This window comes from Suricata suricatta, chromosome 12 (genome assembly GCF_006229205.1).
Source record: "Suricata suricatta isolate VVHF042 chromosome 12, meerkat_22Aug2017_6uvM2_HiC, whole genome shotgun sequence".
NCBI classification, from domain to species: Eukaryota; Metazoa; Chordata; class Mammalia; order Carnivora; family Herpestidae; genus Suricata; species Suricata suricatta.
This window is the reverse complement of record NC_043711.1, coordinates 50,588,271-50,602,926: the sequence shown is the minus strand read 5'-3', so window position 1 is coordinate 50,602,926 and position 14,656 is coordinate 50,588,271. Positions and strand designations below refer to the sequence as shown.

The window sequence follows — 14,656 nt, the reverse complement described above, 5'->3', positions numbered from 1 at the left end:
TAATACAGAGGGCGTGGTATAGCCTAACCTATAGTCCTTTGCATACTGAACTACTGTGCCGCAGGTGAACGGAAGCCACCCAACAGTACTTTCTCCATTGACATGTAAAATTATAGGGCTTCATTAGAGCTGCATTCCTTTGGGTTTATATCTATTATCTAAATAATAGTAATGATGCTCACATATATCAATGCCTTGCCTAGTACTGTATAGTTCACAAAGCACAATCATTATTTTGAGCCTAACCACCCTTATGTGAGATGGTTTGGGCTGGTATTTCTATCTCTGTTTCATACATCAGCAAAGAGAATGTAAATGACTTCTCCAGAGTCACACAGTCACACAGGAGTGCTAGATCTTCTGATCCACAGTTCTGGGAGTGGTCTACACTACAATGCACTATGCCTTTTTCATCCCCCCACCCTCCCCCAGCACAGGCCAAGGTAAGAATGGAGACAGCTGGGCCTTTGTGACCTTGTGTAAGGGAGACCCTTGCTTTCCTTTTCCTGACAACCAAGTGCTAAACCTGCCCACCTAGAGGAGTCTCTGAGCTTTACCTGCCTCTCTCCTGCCTCCCTGATTTCTTGGATTACTAAAGCCCAGAGGGTTCGGCAGAGTGGGATACCAGCCCAACCAGCTTTGATGGAGAGTGGCACCACTCTACTTGCCAAGCCCCTCAAAGCCTGTGCCTGCAGATACCTCTGCTCAGGCCCAGTAGCCCTGGGTTCTTGCTGGGCTCAAGACACTGCAGCTAAGAAGGGCTTGTCTCTTATCTCAGACACCTAAAGAAGTGAAAAATGCATGAAAGAATTAATGGAAGCCCAGAGCTAGAAAAGCCTGTACAAGATCTCTACCTGCAACTTGGTGACATCCTCCACAGTATCTCTGACCAGAGTTTATCCTGGCCCTGTTTAAATACCCCTAAGGCCAGAAAGGTCATTACAACCCCTGCAACTTGGTGACATCCTCCACAGTATCTCTGACCAGAGTTTATCCTGGCCCTGTTTAAATACCCCTAAGGCCAGAAAGGTCATTACAACCCAAGCCAGTCCTTGACCTTGATTAGATTTACATTTTACTAACTTTGCTCTTCTAGTCAGTCCTAGGTGTTTCCTCAGTTACCTTACTTAGTGCTTCCAGTTGGCCCATTTGAAAAACTCAGACTCAGATTAACTTTCCCAAAGTCAAATGAGGAAAGATGTCATTTCCACACTTTTCACCATCCTGTGTGCTCCATGTACCCATTTAATTTAACTGGTGTCCCCCTTAAAGAAGTACCCAGAATTGTTTGCAGTGCTCTCTTGTGGGGCTTATCAGTCAAAAGAGCATTGGACCTGTGACCTCCCTTTCTTGAGATACTGAAGCCTCTCTAGCATCAAATTTTTGTCAGTGACATTGTAAATGGACAACCTCTGAGCTTGTCATTCTATAAGCCCAGTGTTGTTTGGTTTTTTTCTCTTATGGGGCTGTAAGGCCATTTATTCCCCTTTCTTTTTGAATGCAGCTGGGCACAAGCACTGTACTACACATTCTTACCTGTTTGAATCAACTCAACTTCCTGAGGGAAACTGCAGCTTAGTCTGGCAATGAGCTCCTGCTCCAGGCTGGCTATAGGCCAGACTTTGGCAGTGACGCCAGAGTGGCCAGACTTCTGTGGAATTCAGCATCCCAAGCAGTTCTTGGTGACTGGAGACAGATCCCATGGTAGCCAAACCCCAAGGGAGTAGCCCTCAGCCCCAACAGATGGAAGGCTTGTGGGAGGAGCCAGAGAGTCTCAGCCTGGCAAGGGACAGTCCTAGGGGACTCTCCTCCTGCTTCTCCCCCCCCCCCCCTAGTCCCTGGGAAGTCTTCAATCCACATCTCAGTGGAGCCAGGGAAGGGAGAAGCTCCCTAGGCGCCAGACAAGGGTGGCCAAAGCATATTCCCAGGCTCCAATGCAAAGGACCGCCTCTAAGAGCTCTTCCTCTGAAACTTTTAGAAGGGAACTTTTGGGCTCAGTTTATCCTTGGGTGTCTTATTTATATATTTCTTAGGCTGAGGAGAGCCAGGGCCAATCTTCATTGGTATGATTACCCTTGTCAAGTCTCCCCTTGCCCCCTCCCCCCGCTTACCACACACACATACACCCTGCCACCAGAATCATAAACTGTCAGGATAGAAGGAACCATGGTGTTTACCTAATCTATCTCATGTTTAATGAAGGGATATTTCTACAATATCTTTGTCAGGTAATTCTCTAGCCTCTGCATGAACACACCCACCTCCCAAGATAGCCTCTTCTACTGTTTTTACTACGGAAAGTTCTTCGTATAACTGAAAGTCTACCTTTCCAGAGCTTTTGCCCGTTGGCCCTGGCTCTGCTCTCTTATTATATGGTCTTCCATAACCCTGTCTGAAAGTAACAATTCTCAGAGAGAACATCTTAAGCTGTTCTTGACTAATGTCTGAGGAGATTGGCAACCATCAGTGGTATGAGGTGAGGCCCTGGGGGGAAGAAACTGGCAAGAGCCAATCTAGTAGCTCTACAAACTGTATGACTTTGGTGTCTTTCATCTGAGTATCCTTCTCAGGCAATGAGAGGCCATAACACTAATGGCTTGTCAGGGACCCCAGAGATTTTATTATCAAAACTGAATAGAGTTCGCCAAAGCATAGGAATAGAGCACTGCAGGGGGTATTCCATCATGGGAGTAAGACAGTTTCAGAGGAAATGCCTTATCAATATCACCAGGACCATCATCTGTTACATTTACTAGTCACCTACTAGGTTCAAATGCTTATAGATATCCAGATAGATAGAAAGATAGATAATCTCATTTCTTTTGAAGAAAGATGGGTGCAAAGGAGTGAAATAACTTGCCCAAGGTCACAATGCTAGTAAGTGGCAGATTTGGATTGAACCCAAAGTCTTCCCAACCCAAAAGCCTAAATTCCTCAATCACTCTGCTGCCCAATATCAAAGACTTGCTGCTGGAGACTAGGCAGCAGTGTGTGTGTGTGTGTGTGTGTGTGTGTGTGTGTGTGTGTGTGTGTGTGTGTTGGGGTATGGGGCTGATGCAGCATACAGCCCAGTCAGAGCATGTCAGAAGCCCAAGTAGAAAGGCCACTCTGCTATCCCGGGCAACCATTATAGAAACTATATCCTGGCCCCAGACTTCTCCAGTTGGCAGCCAGGTCAAGAGAAAGAAGAGATCACAGTGAGAAAGAACCCTTGGGCTTAAAGTGTCCCTGACTTTGGCTGGGCTAGTCAGTCTTAATGGAACCAATTTCTGATTTCTTTGAGGCTTGTTTTAACTTTATCTTCTGTACCTGATATACAGGCAGACACCTCTGCTGGACTTGTTTTAATTCCCTAACCTGAGAATTTTCACAGCTGCTCACTGGAGTTGATACCAAATACATTATGATTTAACTTCTACAATTTAACATTTCTCTTCTAAAGACATACTCTAGTCCTTTTTGAATTTTCACTGTTATTGTGTTTCATGTTCACTTATTTAACAAGCATTTATTAAGGATCTCTTAATATGCTCAGCCCTGTGCTTGATGGTGTTGGTAAAATTTTGATAGTCTTGAATTTTCCAAAATATTCCTGATTCCAACTGTTTTAATTTTTTAAATAAATAGTTTCTGTACCAGGCCTTATATCCCACTATTTCTTTGAAAACAATGGGCAGTATTTGTTGAAAATTCATGAGACGATGAAGACACTAGTCTGTTCTCTGAAGGATCTATCTTCTTGGGAACATCATCCCCAGGCTTCAGGATAACAACAAAGGCCCTCTTCAGTAGTATGAGTCTCCTAAGTGCTGCATTTCAGGATTTTAGAGATCAAAGTTGAAAGATTTCATGGATGAGATAGAAAGTGACTTAAACCTCTAGGATGTGTTAGAAGGGATTGGTAGAATGGGAGAAAAGGTACTCAGCACAAACAATGGTGTGGCCTAGCCTAGAGAATAAACAGTGAGGGGTCAGGCCTGGAGGGAGCAGGTGTGTTTAGGGCATGAAGCAAAGAGAAGGCTAGGAAGGTCAATTCCAACCATGCTGAAGCAAGTTTTCGATGTCAGCCAGATGGATGTGGTTGTCATCTTGCTGGTAATGGGAAGAAAATATGAGCCTCAGACTGCCTGGCCTCACAGACCAGCTGCATCAGTCTCTACTCTGTGACTCTGTGCAAAATACCTGACTTAGCTAGGCCTCAATTTCCTTATCTAAAAATTAGAGATGTTGATAATAATAACATCTACCTCATAGAGGTCTTAGGAGGTTTATGGCAATACAGCATAAAAGTGCCCATCATGTTACCTGGCACATATGTAGTGTTAGTTATAAATTATTTAGAGCAGTAAAGTGACACAGTTAGGAAAGGAGTATAGGAGAACACCAGATAGGCATGGAGAGAATAGAGTGGAGAGAGAGGAGACTATTCTGGTAGTGGTCAAGTAGTACTAAGAGTCTAGTACTAGTAATCTAGTAATTTAAGCAAGAAATGGTACAGGACTGACCAGCATTAGTCAGGAGAAGGTGGTGAATCTTACATGTTGAGAGAGAAAAGTCGATGGTCTTGCTGCTGACTGGATGGTGTGGTCTCTAGCTAGTGTGTTGGGTGTGGGTATTTTGGTGCCAGAGCTCAGACCAAGCATGGATCTCATGACAGGGCTTGGAAGAAGGGGAGGGAAAGTATTGGTGTGCTTGCTGTGATCTGTGAGAGGGTGGGGAATGTAGATAGAACACACAGCCTCTGATGTGGTCATGCTAAGGACATTTCAAAGGCCTGCTCCCTCCCACTCCCTCAGACCCTCTTAGTAGAACAGTTATAGGCAATGTTGTTAAAGACCATGACACTGGAAAGGGTAACACTTTGACTTTTTTTGAGTGGAGCTGAAAACAGGCCTTAATAGGCAGAAAAGACTGATGGTGAGAATCAGAGGCCCATAGGAAATGGGGAATAAGAGGAGAGGTGGTTTTCATGTGGGAGTAGGGCTGAGGAGCACGTCACGAGGAAGAGGGGCACTGAAAGAGGAAGTGGGAGAAAGCTAATGACTCGCTCAGCCCATTTCACAGCCTTGCCCTTGCAGCTCCCTCTGTGACATCACCATCAGCACACTTAGGTTTTACAGAGCATTTCCCTTGTACTCAATTTAGGCTCCAAGTGCTCACTGCCTCTATTTCAAATGTTAGACAAACTGAAGTCACATGCATCTTTGATCCTGTCAGGGCATAATCAGAATCACAGCTGAGAGGAGAGGGAGCATGGGAATGGAGCCATGTTGTTGGGTAAAATGTGATTATGCTGTCTGAGAAGGGAAAACAGCCTGGCCTTGGACACTTTTACTACCATTAACATCTTACTCCTTCCCTCTGGATAAGAACGTTTCTGGCGGTGGGGGAACAGACAACTGCCCCCTCCTTCAAGTCCTTCCCTATGGGGGTTCCAGTGCAGCCCAAAGAGTGGATCTGACCCAGAGCCAGCCCAGAGCTGATCCCACCCCAGAGTTAACAGGAGAACTGAAGCAAGTCTAGGCTAGTCACCTAGTCCAGCCCCTGTTCTCAGGACTTCTGGAATCGCCTAAAGCCCAATCCACTCTCTGGAGCTTGGTGTGGATCCTCCCTTTCCCTCAGGAAGCAGGGCCACGAATATGAGGGGGAACTGGACAGCAGGCAGCCACCAGAGAAGAAACCAGATGCTGTTAGAAGATTCAAAGCTTCTGAACAGAATACGTCTAAAAGGGAGGGAAATGAAAACGCGGGCGGGGGTGGGGGTTGGAGGTCTCAGGCACTGCCTACCAGTGTGGGGCTAAGGCCCAGACTCCCTAGACCTGTGCCCCAGCACCACCCCTAGATGGTGAGAACTCCCCTGAGCTGTTTCTGGAATAGCTGAAGCCTCTAGCCAGATCCTATGGATCCTGTCAGATCCCACCACACTTGTGCCATGGAGCCACAGGGTTTCTATTTGGAATCTGCTCAGAGTTTTGTTTTTATCTCTTTTGAATTTTGTCTTCCAGAGTGGAACATTTAAGGATCCAGACTCCAGCAAGACCCCACCTCAGCGGCCAGCCCCTCAAGGTTGTTTACAGTATATTCTCGACTGTAATGGCATTGCAGTAGGGCCCAAACAAGTCCAAGCTTCTTAAAGCGATTGGTAGTTCATTTTTCAAAGCAGAAATTTTAAGCCAAAAACAAACAAGGAAAGGAAAGCGGGGAGGGGAGCAACAGACCCCCCGTTCCCCCAGTGGTGCCGTTTCTGCGTTTTCACTGCTGACTGGACTGTTGTTTCCTATGCAGTGTCAGCTCCTCTGTCTGGTTGTTTACCTGTTCCCGTTTGTGCTTGTAATGCTCACTTACGTTTCTCTGTATAACTTGTGATTCCAGGGCTGTTTGTCAACAGTGTACAAAAGAATTGTGCCTCTCCCAAGTCCAGTGTGACTCTATCTTCTGGGTGGTTTGATAGTATTTTTTAAAGTATTACATAATGTGGGGTGAAATAGGACTGAGGGGGTGGACAGGGGAGAAACAAAGACCACAAAAATAAAACCCAACTCCTCTCTTCTCCTCCCCCCCAGACTTAGATTAAAGCACCCCCCACCCCCTGCTTACCTCCATGAGTGTGCTTGGGATCTTCAATGAATTGTGCTTTTTGCTTCCTTTCTGCATGACTAGGGTAAATAGATAGAAGTTTAAGAGATTTTCAGGGTCTAATTTCCATAGCTTCATCTGTTGAATCTGAAGGCATCCACCTTTTTCTCCATTTGCTAAAAATATGGTGCAGTTTGAGTTTATGTGAATAGGCTGGCTGTGCCTGCAGAGCTCTTGTGTTTTTAGTGATGACATGAAATATAAAGAACAAGCTGTTTCCAGGAATGTGTTCTGTATTTTACATCGAAGTGTACCTTCTTTTTTATTATTGACTAATTTGCTATGAGATTAGACAAAAAAAAATGGGGCCGCTGATGTGCAATATCAAAGTGAACTTGTGAGTATTTTCTGTGTGTTGATCTCAGTCCCCCTAAGTTGTTTCTTCTTTGTTGCTGTTTCTGAATTGGCCATATTATGCGCTTCTGTGAAACTGAGGCTGCTTTTTATTCCCCAAAGCGTGACCTATGTACAGAGATGATTCTGTAGTGATTTTGGACATAGGATGCAGGGAGCTACTGAAAGTCTGAGAAGGATTCAACCGTTGTGCTCTTGGTCTCTCCCTTGGCATCATGAGACCAAATCAAAACTGTCCCATTTTACAGAGCGGGTACACTGCCTACAGAACTCTAAGGTGGATTCCTGCTTTCATTTTCAGCTGTTGCAAGAGCCCTCCAGAAGCCAGAGAATGAGGAGTTTTCTCTTTCCTGGGAAGAACTGTCTCCTATTTTAGCTTGTGTGTGTTTAGGGCAGAGGCTCCACACAGCCATGGTTCTTGAAGAAACATCACCAGTTTGCCCTCTTCCCTCTGACATGCAGTTGCTGGGCAGGGATGAGGCAGGTGTTTAAAGCAGGCCTTGGCTTCAGTGCCTCCTCTTGCCATCTCCTAGCCAGGTTGGGACGGGCACTGAGTAGTCTCCTCTGGCACCATGGTCCATGGGAGGCCATGCCAGCAGTTTGCGTTTTAGAGAAATGCTTCTGGCTCTACTTCCATATTCCTCTCACTTCTACACTGACATGTACCATTCTGGATTCCAGGTCAGAGGAATAAATAGTGTTGATAGTATGATTTCTGTGTCTGGGGGCTTGTGCCCCACTTTCTCCTTTGGTTGCTGGCAAATTCTGAGGCTACAGGGAAATGCACTGAGTGTGAGTGTTCTCATCTGTGACCCCTCCCTTAGATGATGGTGGCGGTTGATCTGTTGTAAATATATACACATATGCATTTACGCATTTCCAGGCGGGTTGCATAAGAATCAGGTCCTTAAATATCTCCCAATCTAATGAAATGGTGGAAAGGAATAAAGCAACATTTCCCAGAATGGAGGAGTACCTTTATTTATTTATTATTTATTATTATTATTATTATTATTATTATTATTATTATTATTATTTTGTCCAAGCAGTGAGCTGATGGTAGTGTTGCTTCTCTGCATGTTATCAGTGTGAACATCCAGGTGCTTTTCATGTAACATTTGTGAGCCACGAATACAAAGTTGCCATTTGGATTCAGTCAGGCTCCAGGGTGGTGGTGTTAGCCAAGGTCTCTCAGGTGGGGAAGAAACTGATTAGGGTTCCTACTGCCAAATGTAAGCAGGCATCGTATCCTGACTATTATGTGCCCTCAGGCAGCATGCTAAGGGACAACTCTGTGGCCTGGGGGACATCTGTGTCACAGTATAGGATTGCTGTTCAGGTGTTTTGTACCCATTTCTTTTCTGATGTTGTCCCCTTTTTTTGTATCGATCCAGCTGGGAGAACCTCAGCCAATGCTGGAAGAGTGATTTAAGTACCTCTCTTTTGTGACTCTCTTGTACAGCTTAATGTGCAATAAAGGAAAAGTTATATCTGTCTTCAGTGTTAAGTTGTAAAGTTTCTGGCTATTCAAGCATCTCTGTGCAAGTGGGAAAGAACTCAGGTTCCTGGTACAAGAGGCTGAGCTATCAACCTGCTGTACTTTACAAGAAAAGGCTTACTACAAACGATGCCAAACTTTCGAAGAGGCAGAACTGGTTAACATGGAATATGCTGATCTATCATCTTCAGCTTCACTGGTTATCTGATTTGAACTTGGAACTTTAAGTTTTCAATGCAAAACTCTATTTATTTATTCATTTGTGTATTTATTTATGAATAACTAACCCTGGTATTCACTGGTAATTGATAAAGTGGAGCCCATGCCAAGCAGTAGGGAGATGGGCTGATGATCATGGGTGCACAATGATGTAGATGTATAATTCTGCCTCTCCAGAGGGTATGGGTATTCTGGTGTTTCTAGGAAACTAAGTTACAACACAACTCTTAGCTGTTCTTGAGTTTCTAGAAGCCCACTCCTTCCAGCGGGCCCATGAATGTGGACTCTGGGAGTGAGACTGAGGAAGTGGATCTCTTAGGACAATTATGCATCATTTCCACTAGTCAGTATGCACTGATGGGGACATCTTTTGACTTTTAAGTGCAGAAAGCCCCTTAGCAAAATCTGAGCAATCAGGTATCACACTTACTGCCTGATAAGCCCCAGAGGAAGGATGGCCTTTTTTCTCTCCAAGCCACCAGATGGTTTTCTGTCTCATGCTGGGAGAACTGTATCCTGGTACTTGGGGGTATAGGTGGGGGGCTCTTCTTTGCCAGATGGTGCCCACAACATTCCCAGGGGAGAATAGGGCTTGGCTTTCTGGAGAATTTCCACCACACACACCTGGGAGGGAGTGGGGCCCCCTGAGGATGGTACTGAGGGGCAAAAGAGCACATGGAAACAAAAGATTGCCCCTAGTCATGTGCATGGGCTAATGTTAAAATGAAGCTCTGGTAGGGTGGGTCATGGCAGTCAAACATGTGCAGGTCCAGAGCTGGACAAAGGCCAGCTCGCTAAAAACATTGCAAATATGTGATCATCAATGATCATAAGCACAGGATGCTTTTTGAAGAAATTTCTTGTCCATTAACATCTTTGAAATCTACCATCTGAAATACAACTAAGACTAGGGATTGCTTGTTAATGGTTGTATGGCTATAAACACCAAGGTGCAGAGGAGTTTGCTGACTTGCTCAGGGAGTCACTAGTAGACTATGTCTTGGACTTTCTTATGCCCAACCCTGTGCTCTTTCCACTGCCCTGTACTATGTCTGCTGTGTGGAACTAACGGCCTCCAAGTAAACTGTGGGGTGGGTGCCCCATACCTAAGGAACCTCTGGGGAGGAGGGCTGGGCTGCCTCTGGTCTGGGAGGCCTTCTGTAAAAGAGCCTGCCTCTGATCAGGGCCTCCCCTGCCATGGTTTCTTCCCTGTCCTCACTTCTGCTGTGCCTGAGGTGCTGTGTCTCTGAGGTGGAGCGAGTGGTGGTTGGATGAATGGGGGAAACCAGGGACTGGCTCTGGAGCCCTTCAGAGCCTCTGAGTGGCTTCTCATAATAGAGCTTCTCCTTTTGGTAATTAACTAACTCCACCCTTTAAGATGTAGATTCTAATAAGGAAACCCTTTGATATGGTTAAATTATGAAGTTTTTCTTGTACTGAACCTAGGGGGCCCTGGGCAACCCCAAGGAATGCAGCCCCCAGGCAAGGTGCTGCCTCCACGCCGGCCTCCCCCTGGACCATCACTGCCACCTTCCTCCTCTTCCTCCTCCTCCTCTTCTTCCTCCACCACCCACGGAGATGCGCCCTCCAGCAGCAGCTCCCTGGCAGAGGTCCAGCCACCCCCGGCTGCTCCACCACAGAAGCCCCAGCCTCACCCACAGCTCAAGTAAGAGACAACTCAGCAGCTCCTTCCCCTCCCCTCTTCCTGCCCCTCCTCGCAGGCCTTAGGCTCCAGAGCTGCTAGAAAGCACCTTCAATCAGGCTTCCTTCTACAGATATTTTTGGGGTTTTGGTTTTGGGTTATTTTTTTGGTTGGGGGCATGGTTGGGGTTGATCGGGGAGGGTAGGAAAGAGGGAAGTGAAAGTCCAAGGTCTAGCCAGAAGTGCAAAGCCTCCCCTTTCTTCCTGGGGAATACCAATAAGGCAGAGTTACTGCCCCCTTTCCTATTCTTATATTAGCTTAGGGTTGTTGTTTCTTTCTCTTTTTTTTTAAAATCCTGTCTCCCACTCTTTTTTCCATCCCTTTTCTGTGTGTGTGTCTCTTTTTCAAAATTAAAAAAAAAATCCTCTTTCCTGCCTCTGACTCACAGCTTAGGGTGTGTAATCAGCAGGTCTGCCCAGAAGGAAAAGGGGGAAGTAGTTAAATCCATTTCAACTTTTTACCTTCAGCTTTGTCAGAAGGAGGTCTGTTTCTGGTATGATCATCAGAAGAGGGCCCAGATAGATACCCTGAGGAACTCCATCTTCTTGGGCTTCCTCACTCACTAGAAGCCCCCACCACACTGTCCTGCTTCAGCGGAAGAACTGTGAGGGTCCCTAGAAAACAGTAAAGCTGTACTTGGGATAGACAGCATCTGGGTGTGGATGGTGGTCAGGTCCACCCTCTTCCCCAGAACCAGAGACACCTGTCCATACTGTCCCCAAACAGACCTCTGTCATCACTGCAGAAGAGACAGCTGTGCCTTGTGGGGATGGGAGTGACCCACCAGTGCTGCTCAGAGTGAGGTGATAGGAATCTTCAGGGAGGGAGGAAAGGGGGACACTTAGAGATAGTCTAGGCATTGCATCGATGAGTAAACTGCTCAGAGAGGTTTGGTTAATTTTCTTTTTCAAAACCACTCTGTTAGTTTGTGGCAGAGCCAGGATTAGGGCTCAGGTTGTCCAGATAACCACTTTCTCTGGGTCTTTCAGCCTTCATGACTGGAGGGGCATCACCCAGCTCTAGCCAGTGGCACATTTCATGTCTCACCTGCCCCATAACCTTCCCTCAATACAATTGTTTTCCACATGCTGAAAACATTTTAAAATCTCTCCTACCTTCTCATTAGCTGACTCTGGCCCCAGTCTGAGGGCAAATCTTTGGGCTGCCACTGCCTTTGGGCTGACATTGTTGAATAGAGCCAGCCTCTGACAACAAGCAGGAGGCTTGTACCTGGTGCCCCTGGCTGTATATGCAGAAGAGGCCCTCCTCCCAGAGGCCAGCATGTTGGGGTTCACCCCTAACCTTAATGAGAGACAGGCCATTTGTTCACAGTCACTGCAGGAGAAAAATTGCTCACAACTCTGTACAAGGGAGTTTCTGGGGCTGCACCCCAAATTTCAGGGAAGACTGGGAGGGAGTTCTAAGATACCAGGAGAAGAGTTCTGCAGCCAAAACCATGAGGAAAGAGGCCTCGGTGAAAGTCAAGGAGACATGACAGATCACTGGAGTCGCCAGACCTCATATCTTCTTCTCAAATGCTTGGCTTGGTCTCCCCTTGGCCTTCTTGCCTTCACAGTTTTTCTCTCTGAATCTCCAGTCTCTCAAGGGAAAAATAAGTCCCTAGAATGTATGATTTGAGTTTTTAATTAGAAAACCTGATATTTATCCACATATGTGTCTACACGATGTGTATTTCTTTTGCCCCTGGTTCTCTGAACCCCACAGACCTCATATGAGGGCTCCTCAGGGTTCATCTGGGAGCATCCAAGGGCTCTTGCAAGGCTGCCACAAGGGCAGTCACGTCCATTTTAAGAACAGATAAATTGAGGCATTCGTTTATCCTAAGTTTATTAGGAATCAGAGAAAAACAGAGTATAAAGACCCGAAAAGGCATAGAGATCATTTTACAAAACTTCTACACATCACAAATGAGAAACTGAGTCCCAGAGAATCACAAGAGCGAGTGAAGGGTAGATCCAAGACTTCGACCCAGGTCTTCTGATGCTGGCTTCACCACTTGACAGTTGATGGGAAAGAGAGTAGAGTCTAGGATCCCCTAGTTGCTATATTTCATTAGAAGGGAAGGGTGTGAATTCCTAGATTAGTACTTACCAAGTTGAGACTCTGAGATGTAGCCTGTGGGCCCTTTAGTTTAGCATTAAATAAAAGGAACAGACTTTGAGTCACATTCCTTCTCCTTTCCCTTCTCTCTTTTTCCTCCTTTTCCCTCTCTCCTTTCTCTTTTTCCCCCTTCTTCCTCTCTCCCATGCTGCCCCCATCCTTTCCTGTTTTAGCAGCACCTAAGGTGAGGATACTAGCACAGGGGCCTCCCTGGGTCCTGGTAACACTCCACTGCTGGCTTTCTCCTCCATCACCCTGGTCTCCCTCGGGGGGGCGTGGGGGTTCGGTTGTGTAGCCTCATGTCACCGTCTTTCCCTGCCTCACTGGGAACACCCCCTCTCATGTTCTCTCTGGTTTTTATCTTCAAGCAAGTCGCAGTCCCTGACAAATGCCTTCAGCTTCTCTGAGTCCTCCTTCTTCCGGTCTTCAGCCAATGAGGATGAAGCCAAAGCGGAGACCATCCGGAGCTTGAGGAAGTCCTTTGCCAGCCTCTTTTCAGATTAGCTCTCCAGATACACGGGGGCACCTAGCCCAACTGGGAAAGGCATCTGAGACATTTGACAATAGTCAGCCATGCTTGGTGGTGATGTCCCATAACCTTGATGTGTGTGCCCCTTCCTCTGCTCCGTTGTGCTAAGTGCTATTGTGCAGCGTAGAAAAGACGATGTGAAAGTCTCAGGGCAGGTGCCTAGCCAGGAAAGGGCACCTGACTTCAGGTAGAATAGAGCTGCTTTCCTGTAGTCTTGAGAGCTTCCTCTGAGCTCATCATTTGCTGTGATTTTAGTGGCCTTACTGTGACAGCGCCATCATGTCTTACTCTTCTTCGTGAAACCAGAATTCCCTTCACTGAGGACTCTTGGTAGCTTAACCCAGCTCAGATGCACTGCTAAGCATGCCCCCCGCTTTAGTCAGTGCCACCTGTTTAGGGAGCATATACTTACCCAAAAATGCGCTTGGCTCTAAGTGTTAGGAACCTACCCACACTTGGATCCCTTGTCATACCTGTTCAGCTGTTTGAAACACACCTGCCCAACACAAAACATTCCTCCACCACTATTTTAGTCTGTTGATACTGGAGAGAATAAGGATCTGCAGTGTCCCCCACCCCTTTTCTCTCCTCTGGAGAGCAGTTCTTACGTGTGTGCTGCAGCGATCTAGAGCTCTGAAGCTGCACTGTAGAGAATGCATGCCACTGTAACAGCAGTATGCCGAGTTTTGTGTTCATCTCCAAATAAATGTTAAGACCTTTGGTGTAATAAAAGCAGCAGCATTAACCAGCATTTGATTCAGCCATGAGGATTCCCCTAGGCCACCCTTTTGGTTGAGAGTGTGTATGTGAGGTATATGTATGTGCTTGCAAGTGTAGGGAAGGGACAGATCCACGGAGAATGAAGCCATTTGTGCCAGTATGTTTGTGAAGGTGTTCATGCGAGTGACTGTTTGCAAGTGGTTGAGAATATGGCTATCCTTTAGATGCCACTTATGCTGGGCCTCCTGACACCTCTTGGTGAATGTTTCCTGCAGGACAACTGAACATTCTTCAGGAACTCAGCGTTTCCGCGTGGCAGTTTTACTGAATTTTCAACCTTTCTAACAAGTAGACCAACTTGTTAGTTGGCCAAGTTAGACCTACTTGTCTGGCCCATCAAGCTTCTCAGCAAGAGCCCACGTGGCAGAGCCAACAAGGCTGGACCCATCGGCTCTGATAAGTGGAGCCCCACCAGCCTGGCCCCAGGCATCCTAAAGAGGCCTGCAATTGAGGGTGGGCTCTGAGGGACTTCACTCTGGCTACTTCAACAAAAGTGTTTCCCAAAGACCACAAGTATGTGAAGATAAACACAACATCTGCACTAAAAAATGGAAATCAGTATATTAACATGCTGTCTGTATAATTTCCTACACATCCCCATCCTAACTGAGCAAAAATAGCACTCAGCCAAATGTCACTATCTTGCTAACCCTCCTCACAGGCAGTAGATGCTGAGAGGGCAGAAGGTGAAGTTGTCTGACACCAGGGTCGCCTTTCTAACTCAGCCCATGACTACAGGGTTCAAGATCCAAAACTCTACCTTCTTCTTACACTTAAAAAACAAGAAATAGAACCTCCCATTGAGTGACTTCTGGGA

The 14,656-nt window shown here is 46.3% G+C and overlaps 1 protein-coding gene across 1 annotated transcript in view; it reads left to right on the top strand.

Moving 5' to 3' along the window:
- The window catches only part of SYN2 (synapsin II), a gene marked incomplete at its 5' end in the record, with an annotated part of 182,647 nt that extends 168,837 nt beyond the window's left edge, over positions 1–13,810 (top strand). Inside the window, 3 exons of the mRNA XM_029917895.1 lie at positions 6,006–6,066; positions 10,154–10,373; positions 12,899–13,810. Of these exons, the coding sequence (XP_029773755.1) occupies positions 6,006–6,066; positions 10,154–10,373; positions 12,899–13,034 (417 nt within the window). The remainder of the gene's footprint in view (positions 1–6,005; positions 6,067–10,153; positions 10,374–12,898) is intronic.
- Between the last annotated feature and the right edge of the window lie 846 nt (positions 13,811–14,656).